Source organism: Leucoraja erinacea, chromosome 16 (genome assembly GCF_028641065.1).
Source record: "Leucoraja erinacea ecotype New England chromosome 16, Leri_hhj_1, whole genome shotgun sequence".
Classification (NCBI taxonomy): Eukaryota; Metazoa; Chordata; class Chondrichthyes; order Rajiformes; family Rajidae; genus Leucoraja; species Leucoraja erinaceus.
Window position 1 is genome coordinate 35,800,442 of NC_073392.1, and position 14,979 is coordinate 35,815,420.

The following is a 14,979-nucleotide window of genomic DNA, read 5'->3' on the forward strand; positions in this document are numbered from 1 at the left end:
GAGAATGATCCCGTGGATGATTGGGTTAATGTATGATCAGCATTTGATTGCTCTGGGCCTTTACTCACCAGAGTATAGAAGGGTGAGGGGGGTGGGGGGACCTCATTGAAACTTACCGAATAGTGAGAAGCTTGGATAGAGTGGATGTGGAAAGGATATTTCCACCAGTGGGTGTGTCTAGGACCAGAGGGCACAGCCTAAGAATAAAAGGACTTATATTTAGAAAGGAGACAACAAGAAATGTATTTAGCCAGAGGGTGGTGCATCTGTGGAATTCTTTGCTACAGACGGCTGTGGAGGCCAAGTCATTGGGTATTTTTAAAGTTGTGATTGACAGCTTCTTGATTACAACGGGTGCCAAAGGTTATGGGGAGAAGGCAGGAGAATGGGGTTTAAAGGGAAAGATAGAACAGACATGAATGAATGGCAGAGTAGACTCGATAGGCTGAATGACCAAATGCTGCTCCTATGTCTAATTGTTGCTTGTTTTCAATGCAAAATATATTGAGTACAAAGGTTTCATTAGAGACAATAGACAATAGGTGCAGGAGTAGGTCATTCGGCCCTTCGAGCCAGCACCACCATTCAAAGTGATTATCCCTAATCAGTACCCCGTTCCTGCCTTCTCCCCATATCCCCTGACTCCGCTATTTTTAAGAGCCCTATCTAGCTCTCTTGAAAGCATCCGGAGAACCCGCCTCCACCACCCTCTGAGGCAAAGAATTCCACAGACTCACCACTCTCTGTGAGAAATTGTCATTGCCATGATGCAGCTGTGCAAGTCATTGGTGAAACCACATTTGAAGTACTGTAGATAGACACAAAGAGCTGGAGTCACTCAGTGGGTCAGGCAGCATCTCTGGAAAAAAGGAATAGGTGATGTTTTGGGTCAGACTGAAGAAGGATCTCAACCCAAAACCCCTTCCTTCTCTCCAGGGATGTCCTGCTGTGTTACTCCAGCTTTTTGTGTTTCTTCGGTTTAAACCAGCATCTGCAGTTCCTTCCAACACTTGAAGTACTGTGCTCAGTTCTAGTTGCCGAGCTACAGCAAGGATGTCATAGGTTGGAAAGAGTGCAGAAGAGATTCAGCAAGGTTGCGGACTTGAGTAATATGGAGATGGTGGATAGGCTGAGACTTTTTTCTTTGGTGCACAGTAGGCTGAAAGGTGACATATTGAGGGAAAGAAAAATCTGAGGGACAATAAAAATTAATGCTCACAGTATTTTTTCCCAGGGTCAAGGATTTCAAAATTAGAGGGCATAGGGTTTCTGTGAGGGGAGAGATTTAAGAGGGATCTCAGGGGTAGATTTTTTTCAGTCAGAGGGTAGTCCATATCTGGAATGAGCTGTCAGGGAAAGCGACAGAAGGAGGTACAATTGTGATTTAAAAGACATTCAAATAGAAATATGAATAGAAAGGGTTTACATGGGGCTTGCACAATATGCCACTTGGTCAGCATGTACAAGATGGGCTGAAGGGTCTATTCCTGTGCTGAACAGATATGTCTCTGGAGGGGTAATCCACTTCTTTTAAATATATATCATTGTCTCTAGTGGGAAAATGACAGATAAAAATAGTTAAGCAGCTTAACTGTAAGTAGGCATACATGCTAACAGATGTGAGTGTTAATTCAATAAGTATTCCGAGTGAATAGGTCAAAACTAATGAATATATTATTGGTCACGTTTGAACAAGATAACTCAAGATTATGCTTCTGTATTCTCTATCTGAGCTTTGCTAAAGATTTCCATTATATATTTTTTATTTTAATCCTGTGTGATGGGCAGTGCAAGCATCACTTAAATAAAACAGAAAATGCTATAAATACTCAGCAAGTCAGACTGAAAGAGGAACAGAGTTAACAGTTAAGGACTGTTGTAACAAAAGGTCTTGGACTCTGTTTTTCTTTCCACCTGCGCTGTCTGACTTGCCTGCATTATCAATTTGATAAAAAACTGTATTTATCTTAGTTTTTGCCAATTTAAGAGGGCTGTGGAGGCCAAGTCAATGGACATTCTATCTTTGGGAAAGGAACTCCAAAAGTCACTTTGTAGAAGCAAGGAGCTGCAGATACTGCAGTACAATAAAAGTCACAAAGTGTTGGAGTAACGGAAGGTCAGGCGGCATCTATAGGGAAAATGGTTAGGTGATGCATTGGGTCAGAACCCCTCTTCGGCATGATTGTGGTGAAGTGGGGATGGATAAGAAACCTGGAAGAGAGGAGGGACAAGACAGAGCCTGGTAATATAGATGGATATAGATGAGGGTTTTTTTTTGATCGGCAGATGGATAAGCAAGGACCAGAACTGAAAAGACTACACTTTTGTCCAACAGCATGGAAACAGGCCCTTCGGCCCACCGAGTGTATTGACCAGCTGCATACTGTAGACAATTGTCGACAATTTTACAATTAATCTACAAAGCCTATCAATTTTACAATTTTACAATTAATCTACAAAGTGCAGGAAGGAACTGCAAATACTGGTTTAAACCGAAGATAGACACGAAAACCTGGAGTAACTTGTTAATTCTGGTTCTTCTACCCTGAGTCTGGGTCAGTAAAACACTGAGTCAAGCACTGGAGTCCACACCATTTTATGCATCACCGGTTGGTCAACTACTGCTCCACTCACTCAAGTCCATGACAGTCTAGCGTAGACAGAACAGAAAGAAAACCGACACCCCAACTGAAAGAACACTCTTTTATACCCCCATAACTAGGTGCGAAAATACAGGGGGAGGGCAACCCCTACAAACCCAATCACAGATACCGGAGATAAGATACATTGAATGACAACTCCTTCACCCAATCATATAACAGTACCTGCAAAGATCTTCATACAAGTAGAAACATCTTAGTAAATAGAGAAACATACCATTCAAAACAGCCAATCATGGGTGACAGTGGGGAGACACAGAAACAAAGTAGAAACATTTTTAGGGCAATAAGAAACTTGCAGGTGCAGTCCACCCTTCTAGACCAATCACAAGCATGCATTAAGCGTCAGTGTTCTGGAGCTCCTGCAAAAGCCCAGACTTCGTGGCAGTGGGTCACAAGTGCAGAAGCTTCCTGAACTGCAGTTCCAGACATAGTGGAGCCAGGTCCAGCAGCTTGAAAGTGATGTCATCAGCCCATTCTCACAGACACCCACGCCATTTCCCTAATACCCAAACCCCATGCATATATACATTCCCCCCTTTTATCATTCCATGAAAACAAACTTCTTCCATAATAGATTCCATTACATGATCTTTATAAGCAGGGTGAAATGCAAACAGTCCATGATTCAGTAGTCCAACAGTGATGATGATGAAGTTTCCATGTCTCTGCTTCCCGACTTTGCATGGGCACGGCAGATTCTCAGGCATTCGACCAAGAGGTATTCACCTCCCGACTTTGCATGGCCGTGGATCCAATCTCCCTGATATACTGGAGGTCAGAGGATCTAAGGGGGTAGAGGAACTGAAATAAATTTTTATTAGGCGATAAATAGTATTGGTTAAGCTAATGGGACTGAAGGATTGTATTGTATATCTTTATTGTCATTTCCTGAGTATTTGCATACCCAGAGGAAACAAAAAAACGTTGCTCAACCAGTGTCCATTCAGTGTACATGAAAAAATAAATAGAAATAAAAATAAAAAATACATGTCATGAACAAATTTAACACTCTACTAAACATTCAACAGCCGTTCCGACCGGCAGCAGCACAACAGTGGCTCTCCTGCAGTGTGGGGGTTTGTGCGCGATACTTGGCAGGGGGCAAAGTCCATTTAACAGTCTTATAGCCTGTGGGAAGAAGCTGAGGAGCATCCTGCTGGTTTTGCAGCTAATGCTCCTGTACCTCTTCCCAGATGGGAGGATGGAGAAAATGTCATGTGATGGGTGGTAAGGGTCTTTGATGATGGAGATGGCTCTGTTGATACATCTCTTCCTGTATATGTCCAGCAGGAAAGGGGAGCACCAATAATCCTGCTTGCGGTCTTCACTATCCTGTCCAGTTGGTGCCGTTCGTACGCCTTGCAGCTCCCGAACCAGGAAGTGATGCCGTATGTCAGTGTGCTCTCGACAGTCCCCCTATAAAAAGTCCGTAGGTGTGTGGTGGGGAGGCCTGCTTTACGTAGTCTTCGGAGAGGGTGAAGTCGCTGCTGGGCTCTCTTGACCAGAGCTGTGGTGTTGGCCGTGGACGTCAGGTCATCAGACAGATGTAGTCCTAGGAACTTCATGCTGCTGACCCTTTCCACATCAGCTCCGTCGATGTGCAGAGGTGTATGGTGTTGTTTCCCCGCCCTCCTGAAGTCAACCACCATCTCCTTAGTTTTTCCCACGTTAAGAATGAGGTTGTGGGATTTGCACCAACCTGTGAGCAGCTCCAACTCCATCCTGTACGCCGATTCATCATTGTCACTGATGAGACCCACCACTGTTGTGTCATCAGCGAACTTGTTGATGAAGTTGTTATTGAGTCAGGCAGTACAGTCGTGTGTCAGCAGACTAAACAGAAGGGGGCTTAGGACACAGCCTTGCGGTGAGCCAGTGCTCACGGCTATGGTTTTTGATGTCCTGCTGCCCACCCTGACTGTCTGCTGCCGTTGCGACAGAAAGTTCAGGACCCAGTTGCATGTGCCAGCATCAACCCCCAATAGCTCCAACTTCTCCACCAGCTGCTGCGGAATGATTGTACAGGTGCACAACCTTTTATCCGGTGTTCCAGAAACCGAAAAGCTCCGAAAACCGGCCATTTTTTCCAGATGTCGTCTGCGCACCAAAGCTCGCGTTTGGCGCCAAACCTGACCCAAAACGACCCACGGTCAACCCAGGTCTGTACTACTGTAGCGGCTGCCTCCTCCCTGGAGACCGGGAGACGCTTAAACATCTGTAAATCATTGCTTAAATGTTAGTCAGTTAGTTTGGAGGGCTTTTACGTGAAGGGGGGTGAAGGGGTAAACTTTAATTCTTAGTCCCCTACCTGGTCGGAGAGGCGGGGAGCGGTCAATGCCTTACCGGGTCGCTGTGCAGTAAGCTCCGCAGCGCTGTGGCCGTTGGGGCTGCGGGCGGCGCCAGTTGTAGCTCCGACCCCGGCAACTCTACCCCTGGCTGCGAGGCGCTCCAAATCCAGCGCGGCCCGCGGCCGGACGCCCCAGCTCCGCGTCGCAGCGCAGGGATACCAGCGGGGTGCGGGCAATGCCTTACCGGGTCGCCGTGCGGCAAGCTCCGGAGCGCTGTGGCCGCCGACACACAACATCGCGGAGCGTCGCTGGATTTGGAGCCGCGCAGCCAGGGGTAGAGTTGCCGGGGTCGGAGCTCCAACCGGCGCCGCTCGCGGCCGGACGGAGCCCCCAGTTCCGCGGCTCCAAATCCAGCGACGCTCCGCGAATGTTGGAAGAAGGCGGCCACAGCGCTCCGGAGCTTGCCGCACGGCGACCCGGTAAGGCATTGCTCGCTCCCCGCTGGTATCCCAGCGCTGCGACGCCGCCGACTCCCGACATTCTCGGAGCTGGGACGTCCGGCCGCGGGCCGCGCTGGATTTGGAGCGCCTCGCAGCCAGGGGTAGAGTTGCCGGGGTCGGAGCTACAACCGGTGCCGCCCGCGGCCGGACGGAGCCCCCAGCTCCGCGAGGTTGGGAGTCGCCGACCAGGTAGGTAGGGGACTAAGAATTAAAGTTTCCCCCTTCACCCCTACACCACCACCACCACATAAAATCCCTCCAAACTAACTGACTAACATTTATGCAATGATTCTCCCGGTCTCCGGGGAGGAGGCAGCTGCTCCAGACTTTTCAAGCCGCCCGCGCTACCTACCTAATCTACGCTAAAAATCTTCCATTCTGAAATCCGAAAATGTCCGAAATCCAACAAGTGTCTGGTCCCAAGGCTTTCGGATAAAAGGTTGTGCACCTGTATTGAAAGCAGAGCTGAAGTCTATGAAGAGGATCCTGGCATAGGTATTTTTGATGATAAAGGGAATGACGTTTAGTGCAAGATAAAGCCAGTAAAGTCCAATCAAGGGTATTCTGAGGGTTCCCGATGAGTTCAAGACTGTTCACTGGTTGCTGTAGGATGGTTCAGTTGCCTTATAACATCTGGGAAGAAACTGATTCCTTGAATCCTTCAGATGGCTGATCCTTCATCGATGTGTCTTTGTTGCACCAACTCTCGGGCAAATACAGTCTGCCTCAGAAAGACGATCAAACTAATATTTACATTTCACATGATCTGCTTTATTGGTTATATAATTGCACAGACATTTTACTCTGATTCCTTTGCGTTAGAGGCCATAATACCGTTAGTTTTGTAATAGCTTCCTGTGCAATACTAATCTGGAAACAAAGAAGGGCATTCAGTGAACTCCAGATTATTATCGTAAACAGGGTGTGTCCAGTCTATTTAAAGATCAATGATTCCCATGATTACCGAATTCCTATTGTTCAATACACTTCTAATTTCCTGATTAATAGGCCTCTAATAATATAGACAGAGCCAGTCCCAGGCTGCAGCAGGGTTCTGTTCCTGAGCACCATTCTTAACTCAGAAATGAACAATGTGTAGGAGTATGAGCAGCTGGTGAAGAGGTGGCTTGGCACTTCTTTGGTTATTATTTCCATTAGCCAAACTAAGATTTATAATGACACCATTTCAGATATAAAAACAGTTTTTTTCTACGAGTAGTAGCTCTACTCAATAACCCAAAAGATGTTGCCTCCTTTAGCTCTGGTATTTTATTTAATGCACATGTTTAACCAATAATGTTTTATTATTAATGTTTAATGTTTTATGTGTCATTCCTAACTGTCATTGTCTGTCATGTTGTCACTTGCGGGCGGAGCACCAAGGCAAATTCCTTGTATGTGAATACAGGTGCACAACCTTTTGTCCAGAGTTCCGGAAACCGAAAGGCTCTGAAAACCGGACATTTTTCCAGGATGTCATCTGCACACCAAAGCTCGCGTTTGGCACCAAACTTGACCCGAAATGACCCACGGTCAACCCAGGTCTGCACTACTGTAGCGGCTGCCTCCTCCCCGGAGACCAGGGAGACACTTAAACATCTGTAAATCATTGCTTAAATGTTAGTCAGTTAGTTTGGAGGGCTGGGGTAGAGTTCGCCGGGGTTGGAGCTCCAACCGGCGCCGCCCGCGGCCGGACGCCCGCAGCCCCAGCTCCGCGATGTTGGGAGTCGGCGGCCACAGCGCTCCAGAGCTTACCGCACGGCGACCCGATAAGGCATTGCCCGCTCCCCGCTGGTATCCCAGCGCTGTGGCCGCCGACTCCCAACATCGCGGAGCTGGGGCTGTGGGCGTCCGGTCGCGGGCCGCGCTGGATTTGGAGCGCCGCGCAGCCAGGGGTAGAGTTCGCCAGGGTCGGAGCTCCAACCGGCGCCGCCCGCGGCCGGACGCCCGCAGCCCTAGCTCCGCGATGTTGGGAGTCGGCGGCCACAGCGCTCCGGAGCTTACTGCACGGTAAGGCATTGCCCGCTGCCCGCCTCTCCGACCAGGTAGGGGACTAAGAATTAAAGTTTCCCCCTTCACCCCCCCCCCCACCACATAAAATCCCTCCAAACTAACTGACTAACATTTAAGCAATGATTTACAATCATTCCCCGGTCTCCGGGAGGAGGCCGCCCGTGCTACCTACCTAATCTACGCTAAAAATCTTCCATTCCAAAATCCGAAAAATTCCGAAATCCGAGAAGTGTCTAGTCCCAAGGCTTTCGGATAAAAGGTTGCATACCTGTACTTGGCCAATAAACTTATTCATTCATTCTTTCTTTCAATCATTCATTCAAAATGATCTATTTGGGGATATGAAGGCACCAAACTACATACATTGCTATTCCTCTAGTTTTGGCCATAGAGCACTTTTATCCTTCAAAAAACTGTCTTCCCCAACAAACCTGACTGCAGGATCTGAATGCCACAATCTCAGTGTGGAGAATACTCCAATGTGCAATGATCTGATTTTGTTTTACAGGATAATTCCAGCATGGAATTATTTATGTTTTAATATACTGGAGAGTTTTTGATAAACAAGATTATTATTCAGCTTTTTACACCAATACACTGTTCTTAACAAAAATCTACCCATCATGTGAAACCTTATAAATAACAGATATAAATTAGATAACTTTAATACCAAAAGTCAAAAACTTTTTTCATGACCGACAAATTTTCATCAATTTACCGCCATTTTGGACACCAAAAATGTGACATAAAAACTGCCACATTTAGTCATGAATATGTGATTCATAACTAAACTTCATATGGCCCCTCATAGATATACATTTTGATAATGATCTAGGGAAATATCTTCATGGAGCAACTGTGTAACTACACTCAAAGGGCCCTGCCATTCACTCTCTGCATGCCCTGGCCTGGATTAACTATGCAAAAAGCATCTTTTCACACACGCCTGAGTTAAATTCCATCTTTCATTCTTTTACTTACTTTTCCAGTTGATCTAGATCCTGTTGTAATGTTTTACAACCTTCTTCTTTGTCCACTGTACCACCAATTGTAGCATCATTTGCAAACTTATTATCAAGTCACATATTCTGATTCATATCATTAATATAAATTACGATAAACAAGGCACTCAGCACCAGTCTCTGCGGCGCACCTCTGTTTAGCAATCTTGTAGTCCGGGCTTTGATGCTTCGATATCTCGTGCCTGATGGCAGGAGAGCCAGGTGTATGTGGAGGGGGTGCAGTTTGTCCTTAGCAATTCTCTGAGCTTTTTTCAGACAGCGTGGACAGAGTTAATTGTGAATCCCAGATAGTCCATAGTTGTGGATGGTGTCAACTTGGATTTATCTTGATGGGTGATAAACCCCAGTATTTCAAACAGATGTTTGGTAGCTAAAACCACTGATTTAGCTAATTCCAGGGTTTTCCCCACAATCAAAATATCATCAAGATATGCCATGACAATATGTTTTTGTTTTCTTAGTATTGCCAAGGCTGGTTTCAACATCTTGGTAAATAGTCTTGGGCTGATGTTAAACCATTAGGCAACGCTTTATACTGCCATTGTTGCCCCATCCAGTTAAATTTTAGGTATCGACGATGATCCTTATGGATGGGTACTGAATAGTATGCATCTTTTAAATCGATGCATGCCATGAAGTATCCTTCGGAAACTAATTGGCAGTAACAAATGTTTCCATTTTAAATGTATATACTTAACAAAAGTATTCAGTCTAGTTAAGTCAATGATGATGCAACATCAACCATCTTTCTTGGTTTTTGTAAAAATGTTTGATACAAATTCCAGAGAGTCATGCACCGTCCTCTTTATAACTCCTTTAGCCTGTAACCTCACCAGTTCTGCATGTCCTTCCAACTTTTCCCGTTGTGAGAGTACAAACTCTCTGTCAGATACATGTTGAACTGGTGGCATACTTTTTTGGATGAAATCAATTTTGTATCCCTGAATACTTTGTAGTATATATTTATCAGATGTAATAGTCCTCCATGCTTCCCAAATCAAGTGTAACCTTCCACCTACACCTCTTATGTTCTGGAAGGAACCAGACCCACCTACCTCCATGGTTTCTGGTGGTATGTTCATTCCTTCGGCCTCTGTTTCTTCACTGGTCGAGGCCGAAGGAATGAACATATCACCGTTCTGGGCCTTGGCCTGAAAAAGACCTTCGTGGTTGATGTGCGGCCCTCATGCTTTCACCAGCACCCTGGTGTTGATGCCTGCTGGTGGATGCATAGGGGTGCTGCTGTCTGGGATGTGTGGTTTTGCTCGTTCCTGCAGCTGCCCTCCTAAGCCCAACGGCTTTAGACTCTTCGTCCAGTTCTTTTACTTGCTTGGACAAGTCTTTTCCAAACAGCAGTATCTGTGGTTGTGCCGTTGCAGTTTTGCACAACCCTGCGAATTTGGGGTTGAGGGCAGGTTTGATGGCATTCTTTCGCAGGCAGTTTATTTCATGCTGTGTATTACACAGTAGGGCCAGTGTGTCCTGCTGGTTATCCGTCATTTCGACCCCATCAACGGAATGAGCGTAGGAAGTTATGGCTGAAGTCAGAAGTTTTAATATTATCTGAAGCTTCACCTCCTGGGTCCTTATGCCCAGCCCAATGTACTCCCAGATTTGGCTGTTGACGGCAGGTACATTTAGCGAGATGCAGTTCTCTGGAGGTATGTATTTGTCCATTGTTTCATTGACTACCTGTTCCTGCAGAGGGTGGAAGGACAGGTAGTCTATGCTGGCCGCCAGTTTGGCCTGCAATGGTTGTCCCGCTTGCGGTGGTACCGCAAACTTGTTGACCACTCCCAGCAGCTCTTCCTGGTCCTGCACCCCCAGCACACTGCTGGTATCTTCAGCCACGAACCCCTCTTCCAGGCCAGCCCAGCCCTGGCCCCCAACGCTCCCCTCTGTCAAGGGAGATGCGATGGACAGCGCCGAATACGGTGCTGTTGTGGGTGTGCGAGCATTCCCATGGCGAGCTTGCTCCATCTCCCGGAGCAAGTCTCGCTGGAGCATCCGCTCCATCAACCGCTCCATACGGGATAGACGGTCACCTTTGCTGCTCTCGGGCAGCGCGTCCTCCTGGTCGGACTCATCCGAGTCTATCGGCCGGACCGACTTCTGCTTCGTCTTGTCCTCAACCCGCTGTGCTGGTTCGAGCTGAGCAGCTTGCGGCGTTGGGCTCGGCCGAGCAGGGTTTGAGTCAGTGACTGTGGACCGCAGGGAATGCGGTCCCGGTGCCGTCGGTCGCCCCCCACTGCCGGAACATTTCCTGGTCCACCACAGTCGTGCGGGACGTGACCTTCTTTATTTTCCTTCCCTTGTCATGTTTGCTGAAATACAGAACACAGCAAGGGTTCGAAATAAACAACCTCAGAATAAGATTAACTTACCTGCAGGTCCCGTTTTAAACTTTGCCGCGGGAGAGCTCTTCCCCCGCCCGTCGCTGTTGCACTGCGTGAGACGCTATGTCGCGCATGCGTGCTGGCGGGGTCTTCACGTAGTCACTCACGTGACTCCGAAGTAAAATCTTTGTCTAGTCTTTTCTGAATGGATAATACGCAAACTGAAGCTTTTCACTGTACCTTGGTACACATGACAACAATAACTAAACATGAAGAATATTTTCTAAGTGAACCTTTTGGTTTAATATTTACACTTACAGCTGCCAGTTTGCATGTCATGATGAATAGTTAATGAGATGTTGTTCAGTCCAGCTGTGGGTCCCTGCAGGAATTAAATCGGAAGCAGATGGGAATGGTCTTTATTACTATTGACTTACACCCAAAGTAGGTTTATGGGCTGCATTCACCTCCTGAGTCTCAGCACTGTGGTTAACACTCATTTATATTTATTATTCACTGGTTCATAAAGGCAAAATATGTTTCCAGGAAAAGAGAGTACCAGGGTTCAGTCTGAAGAAGGGTCTCAACCTGAAATGTCACCGTTCCTTCTATCCAGATATCAAGAGTCAAGTCAAAGGAGTTTTATTGTCATGTGTCCCAGATAGGACAATGAAATTTGGGCTTGCTGCAGCACAACAGAAGATGTAAATATAATGCAGAACAGGAGATAAAGGTTCAGTGTGTCTATATACCATAGACCATATATATACACACAATTAAATAAATAAACCGATAAAGTGCAATAGACTGTTATTGTTCAGAGTTTGTTTGATGTTGTGTTTAATAGCCTGATGGCTGTGGGGAAGATGCTGTTCCTGAACCTGGATGCTCCAGATTTGAAGCTCCTGTACCTTCTTCCCAATGGCAACGGAGAGATGAGTGTGTGACCAGGATGGTGTGGGTCTTTGATGATGTTGGCAGCCTTTTTGAGGCAGCGACTGCGATAGATGCGTTCGATGGTGGGGAGGTCAGAGCCGATGATGGACTGGGCAGTGGTCACAACTTTCTGCATTCTTTTCACCTCCTGGACGTTCAAGTTGCCGAACCGTCTGTCCCGCTGAGTTACTCCAGCATTTTGTGTCTATCTTCAGCTAGACAGCATAATTAAAAAGACCTTTAGCACTGCGGCCTTCAACAGAAAGGGCATGTAGAACGATTGCAGAAATGATTTACAAGGATGTTGTCAGGACTCCAGGAACTGAGGTATGAAGAGAGGTTGGGCAGTCTCGGACTGTATTCCTTGGAGAATATGAGGAGTGATCTTATAGAGGTTGTATAAAATCACGAGGGGCATAGATAGAGTGAATGCACAGTTTTTTTTTGCATGGTTGGGGAATTAAGAACTCAAGTGATTGAAGAAGGCAAATAATTGTTTCAATGTGAAATGTAATTTTCTGTATTTAACATTGGTTTATGTTTGAATGTTTACAGCTGTGTTAGCGTGGAAGAGGATGAGGCTCCAGACATCGATATCTATCACTGCCCGAACTGTGAGAAAATTCATGGCCAGTCAACGAGTAAGTTGTTCTGCGTTTGGATTCTGCTACAAGTTTAAAGTATATCTTATTGATAGTGCTCATTCTAATAGCTATTAAAACGTTTAATATCATACTTGTTATTTGTTGTGTCTACAGACATGGGAATATTTTTCCAGTTCCATACATGTTACATGTTTGAAGAAATGTTAACCTTGCAAATAAGTTGATTATTTTTATCCGGGTAAAGTTCTAATATTATTTCAAGGTACTGATTTTTCTATAAAGGGGTTTCCGCAGTTCATAATGCTATATGTTTACAAGAAGAGCTACAAGGCATCCAACTTTTACTTATTTGTTTCCACTATAGCTAATAGAAGTAAATGGACAAAAGGTGGCTGATATTCCTGCATGTGTTTGGTACCAGTGAGCAGAATATTGTCCTCCCCGTGTCATACTGCAGAAGGACAATGGAAATAGCTATAGAGTGATACAGCATGGAAACAGGCCCTTCGGCTCAACTTGCACACACCGGCCAACATGTCCCAGCTACACTAGTCCCAACTGGTATTTGGTGTTTGGGTTGAGAATAGGAATAAAGGTCTCGGGAGATCTTGTCCTTCAGAGACTCTCATATCTGAAGCTTTAAGACTCAGATTCACAAGTGGAAATAAAACAGCTATATCTGTAACAGTTATGACTACATCCAAAGATGATTCATGATCATCTCTAACATTTTCTAAACTAAAAAGCATCTAAATGTTTTTCCTAATCCCTTAATTCAGAGTCTGGGATAATATAAAATTTGTGCAGTCCATTCTTATACATATTTTAATTTAATATATTATTAATTGAAAGTTTATGTTAAATGTTTTTTAGTTGCACTCAATTGTGGCTTATCTCCAGAAACATTATTCGAAAGCATTATTTTTGAATAATATTTGTGGAAATGCAATCTTATGGCTTTGCGAAGGGCAATTTTTTTCTGAAAAAATTCGATGTTGGTATCATAACCTAGAATAAACATGGTACAGAATTAGACAAAGGGTTATTGGTTATTCAGGCTAAAAGAATAGTTCTGGCTTCTTCCTTGCAAATAAAAGTAAAAAATGTCAGCTGTGGTGTCGGATCACAGCAACAAGCCCTTCAACCCAACTTGCCCATGCTGACAAAGTTGCCATCTCCACCCTAGTCACACTTGCCTCATTCTTGCCATATCCCTCTAAACCGTTTCTATCCATGTATCTGTCCAAATGTCTTTTAAATCTTGTTATAGTACCTGCCTTAATAATCTTGATCCATATATCCATCACTTTGTATATGAAAAAAATATCCTTCGGGTTCCTATTAAATCTTTCTCCTCTCACCTGAAAGCCATGCCCTCTGGTTCTGATTCTCCTACTCAGGATAAAAGACGCTATCCATCTACCCCCTATCTATTCCCCTCATGATCTTATTGTCCTTCCCAATTACCCAATAGTCGATTAAGAATTGCCCTCTATAGGATCACCACTCATCCTCATGCGCTCCAAGGATTAAAGTTCTAGATTGCCCAACCTCTACCTATAGTTCAGACCTGCAAGTACTAGCATCATCCTCGTAAATCTTCTCTGCACTCTTTCCAGCTTAACAACATTCTTCCTATAGTAGGGTGATCAAAACTTAACACGATATTCAAAATGTGTTGTACAATTATAACATAACGTCCCAACTTCTATATTCACTACCCTGACTGAGGAAGGCAATATGTAAAGTAAAGTCTAAAGGCTACAACATACCAAACGTATGTACTTATCCACACTCCAAGTTCATCCACCTTGACCGTCAGGCTTCTTGCATTAGAGTAATTGCAACTCAATGCAACAGTCCTTCATGGCTCCATGCCTTGCTCTTGCCTATCCTGTCCACTGAACGTTCTTTCATTACCTTCTACACTAACTTCCAACCTTTCATCTGCCTCAGTCCTGCGTTGGACTCAACCCGTCTGCCAATGAAATGTAAACCAAGTAAATGACTGTCTCGCTGCACACCTGCGCTGGGTCTGCCAGGGCTTATTGGATCTCCCAGTTGCTAAACACTTCAACTCCCCTTCCATTCCCACACTGACCTTTCTGAGCTGGGCCTCCTCCATTGGCAGAGTGAGGCCACATGCAAACTGGAGGAACAGCACATCATATTCCGCTTTGGCAGCTTACACCCCTGCGGTATGAAAGTTGAATTCTACCAGTTAGGTAACCTCAAACGACCCGCACCCTTTCTCCATCACACCCCCCCTCTCTCTTACACTCCCCATCCTGCCCTGTGCCCCACATGGACTGCTCTGGCACCAGCAGGCCCTCGCTCTGACTCACCCGCAGCTCCGGGCCTCGCTTCGAACACAAAACATAACCCCTAGACATTTTCATCACCTTCAACGGGATCCCACCACTAGTCACATCTTCCCATCTCCGCAACTCCCTGGTTAACATATCCCTTCCCACCAAAACCACCCCCTTATCAGGTACTTTCTGCAACCACAATATCTGTCCTTGTACCTCCTCCCTCGACTGTCTAGGGACCCTGACAGTCCTGTACTGTTAGGCAGAGGTTCAATTGCACCTCCTCCAACCTCATCTACTGTAT

The 14,979-nt window shown here is 45.6% G+C and overlaps 1 protein-coding gene across 2 annotated transcripts in view; it reads left to right on the top strand.

Annotated features, from left to right (window-relative positions):
* Positions 1 to 14,979, top strand: part of phf2 (PHD finger protein 2) — a 129,092-nt gene that overhangs the window by 38,547 nt on the left and 75,566 nt on the right. For both annotated transcript variants that reach the window (XM_055648169.1, XM_055648168.1), the window contains exon 2: positions 12,314 to 12,399. In XM_055648169.1, coding sequence (XP_055504144.1) covers positions 12,314 to 12,399 — 86 coding nt within the window. The remainder of the gene's footprint in view (positions 1 to 12,313; positions 12,400 to 14,979) is intronic.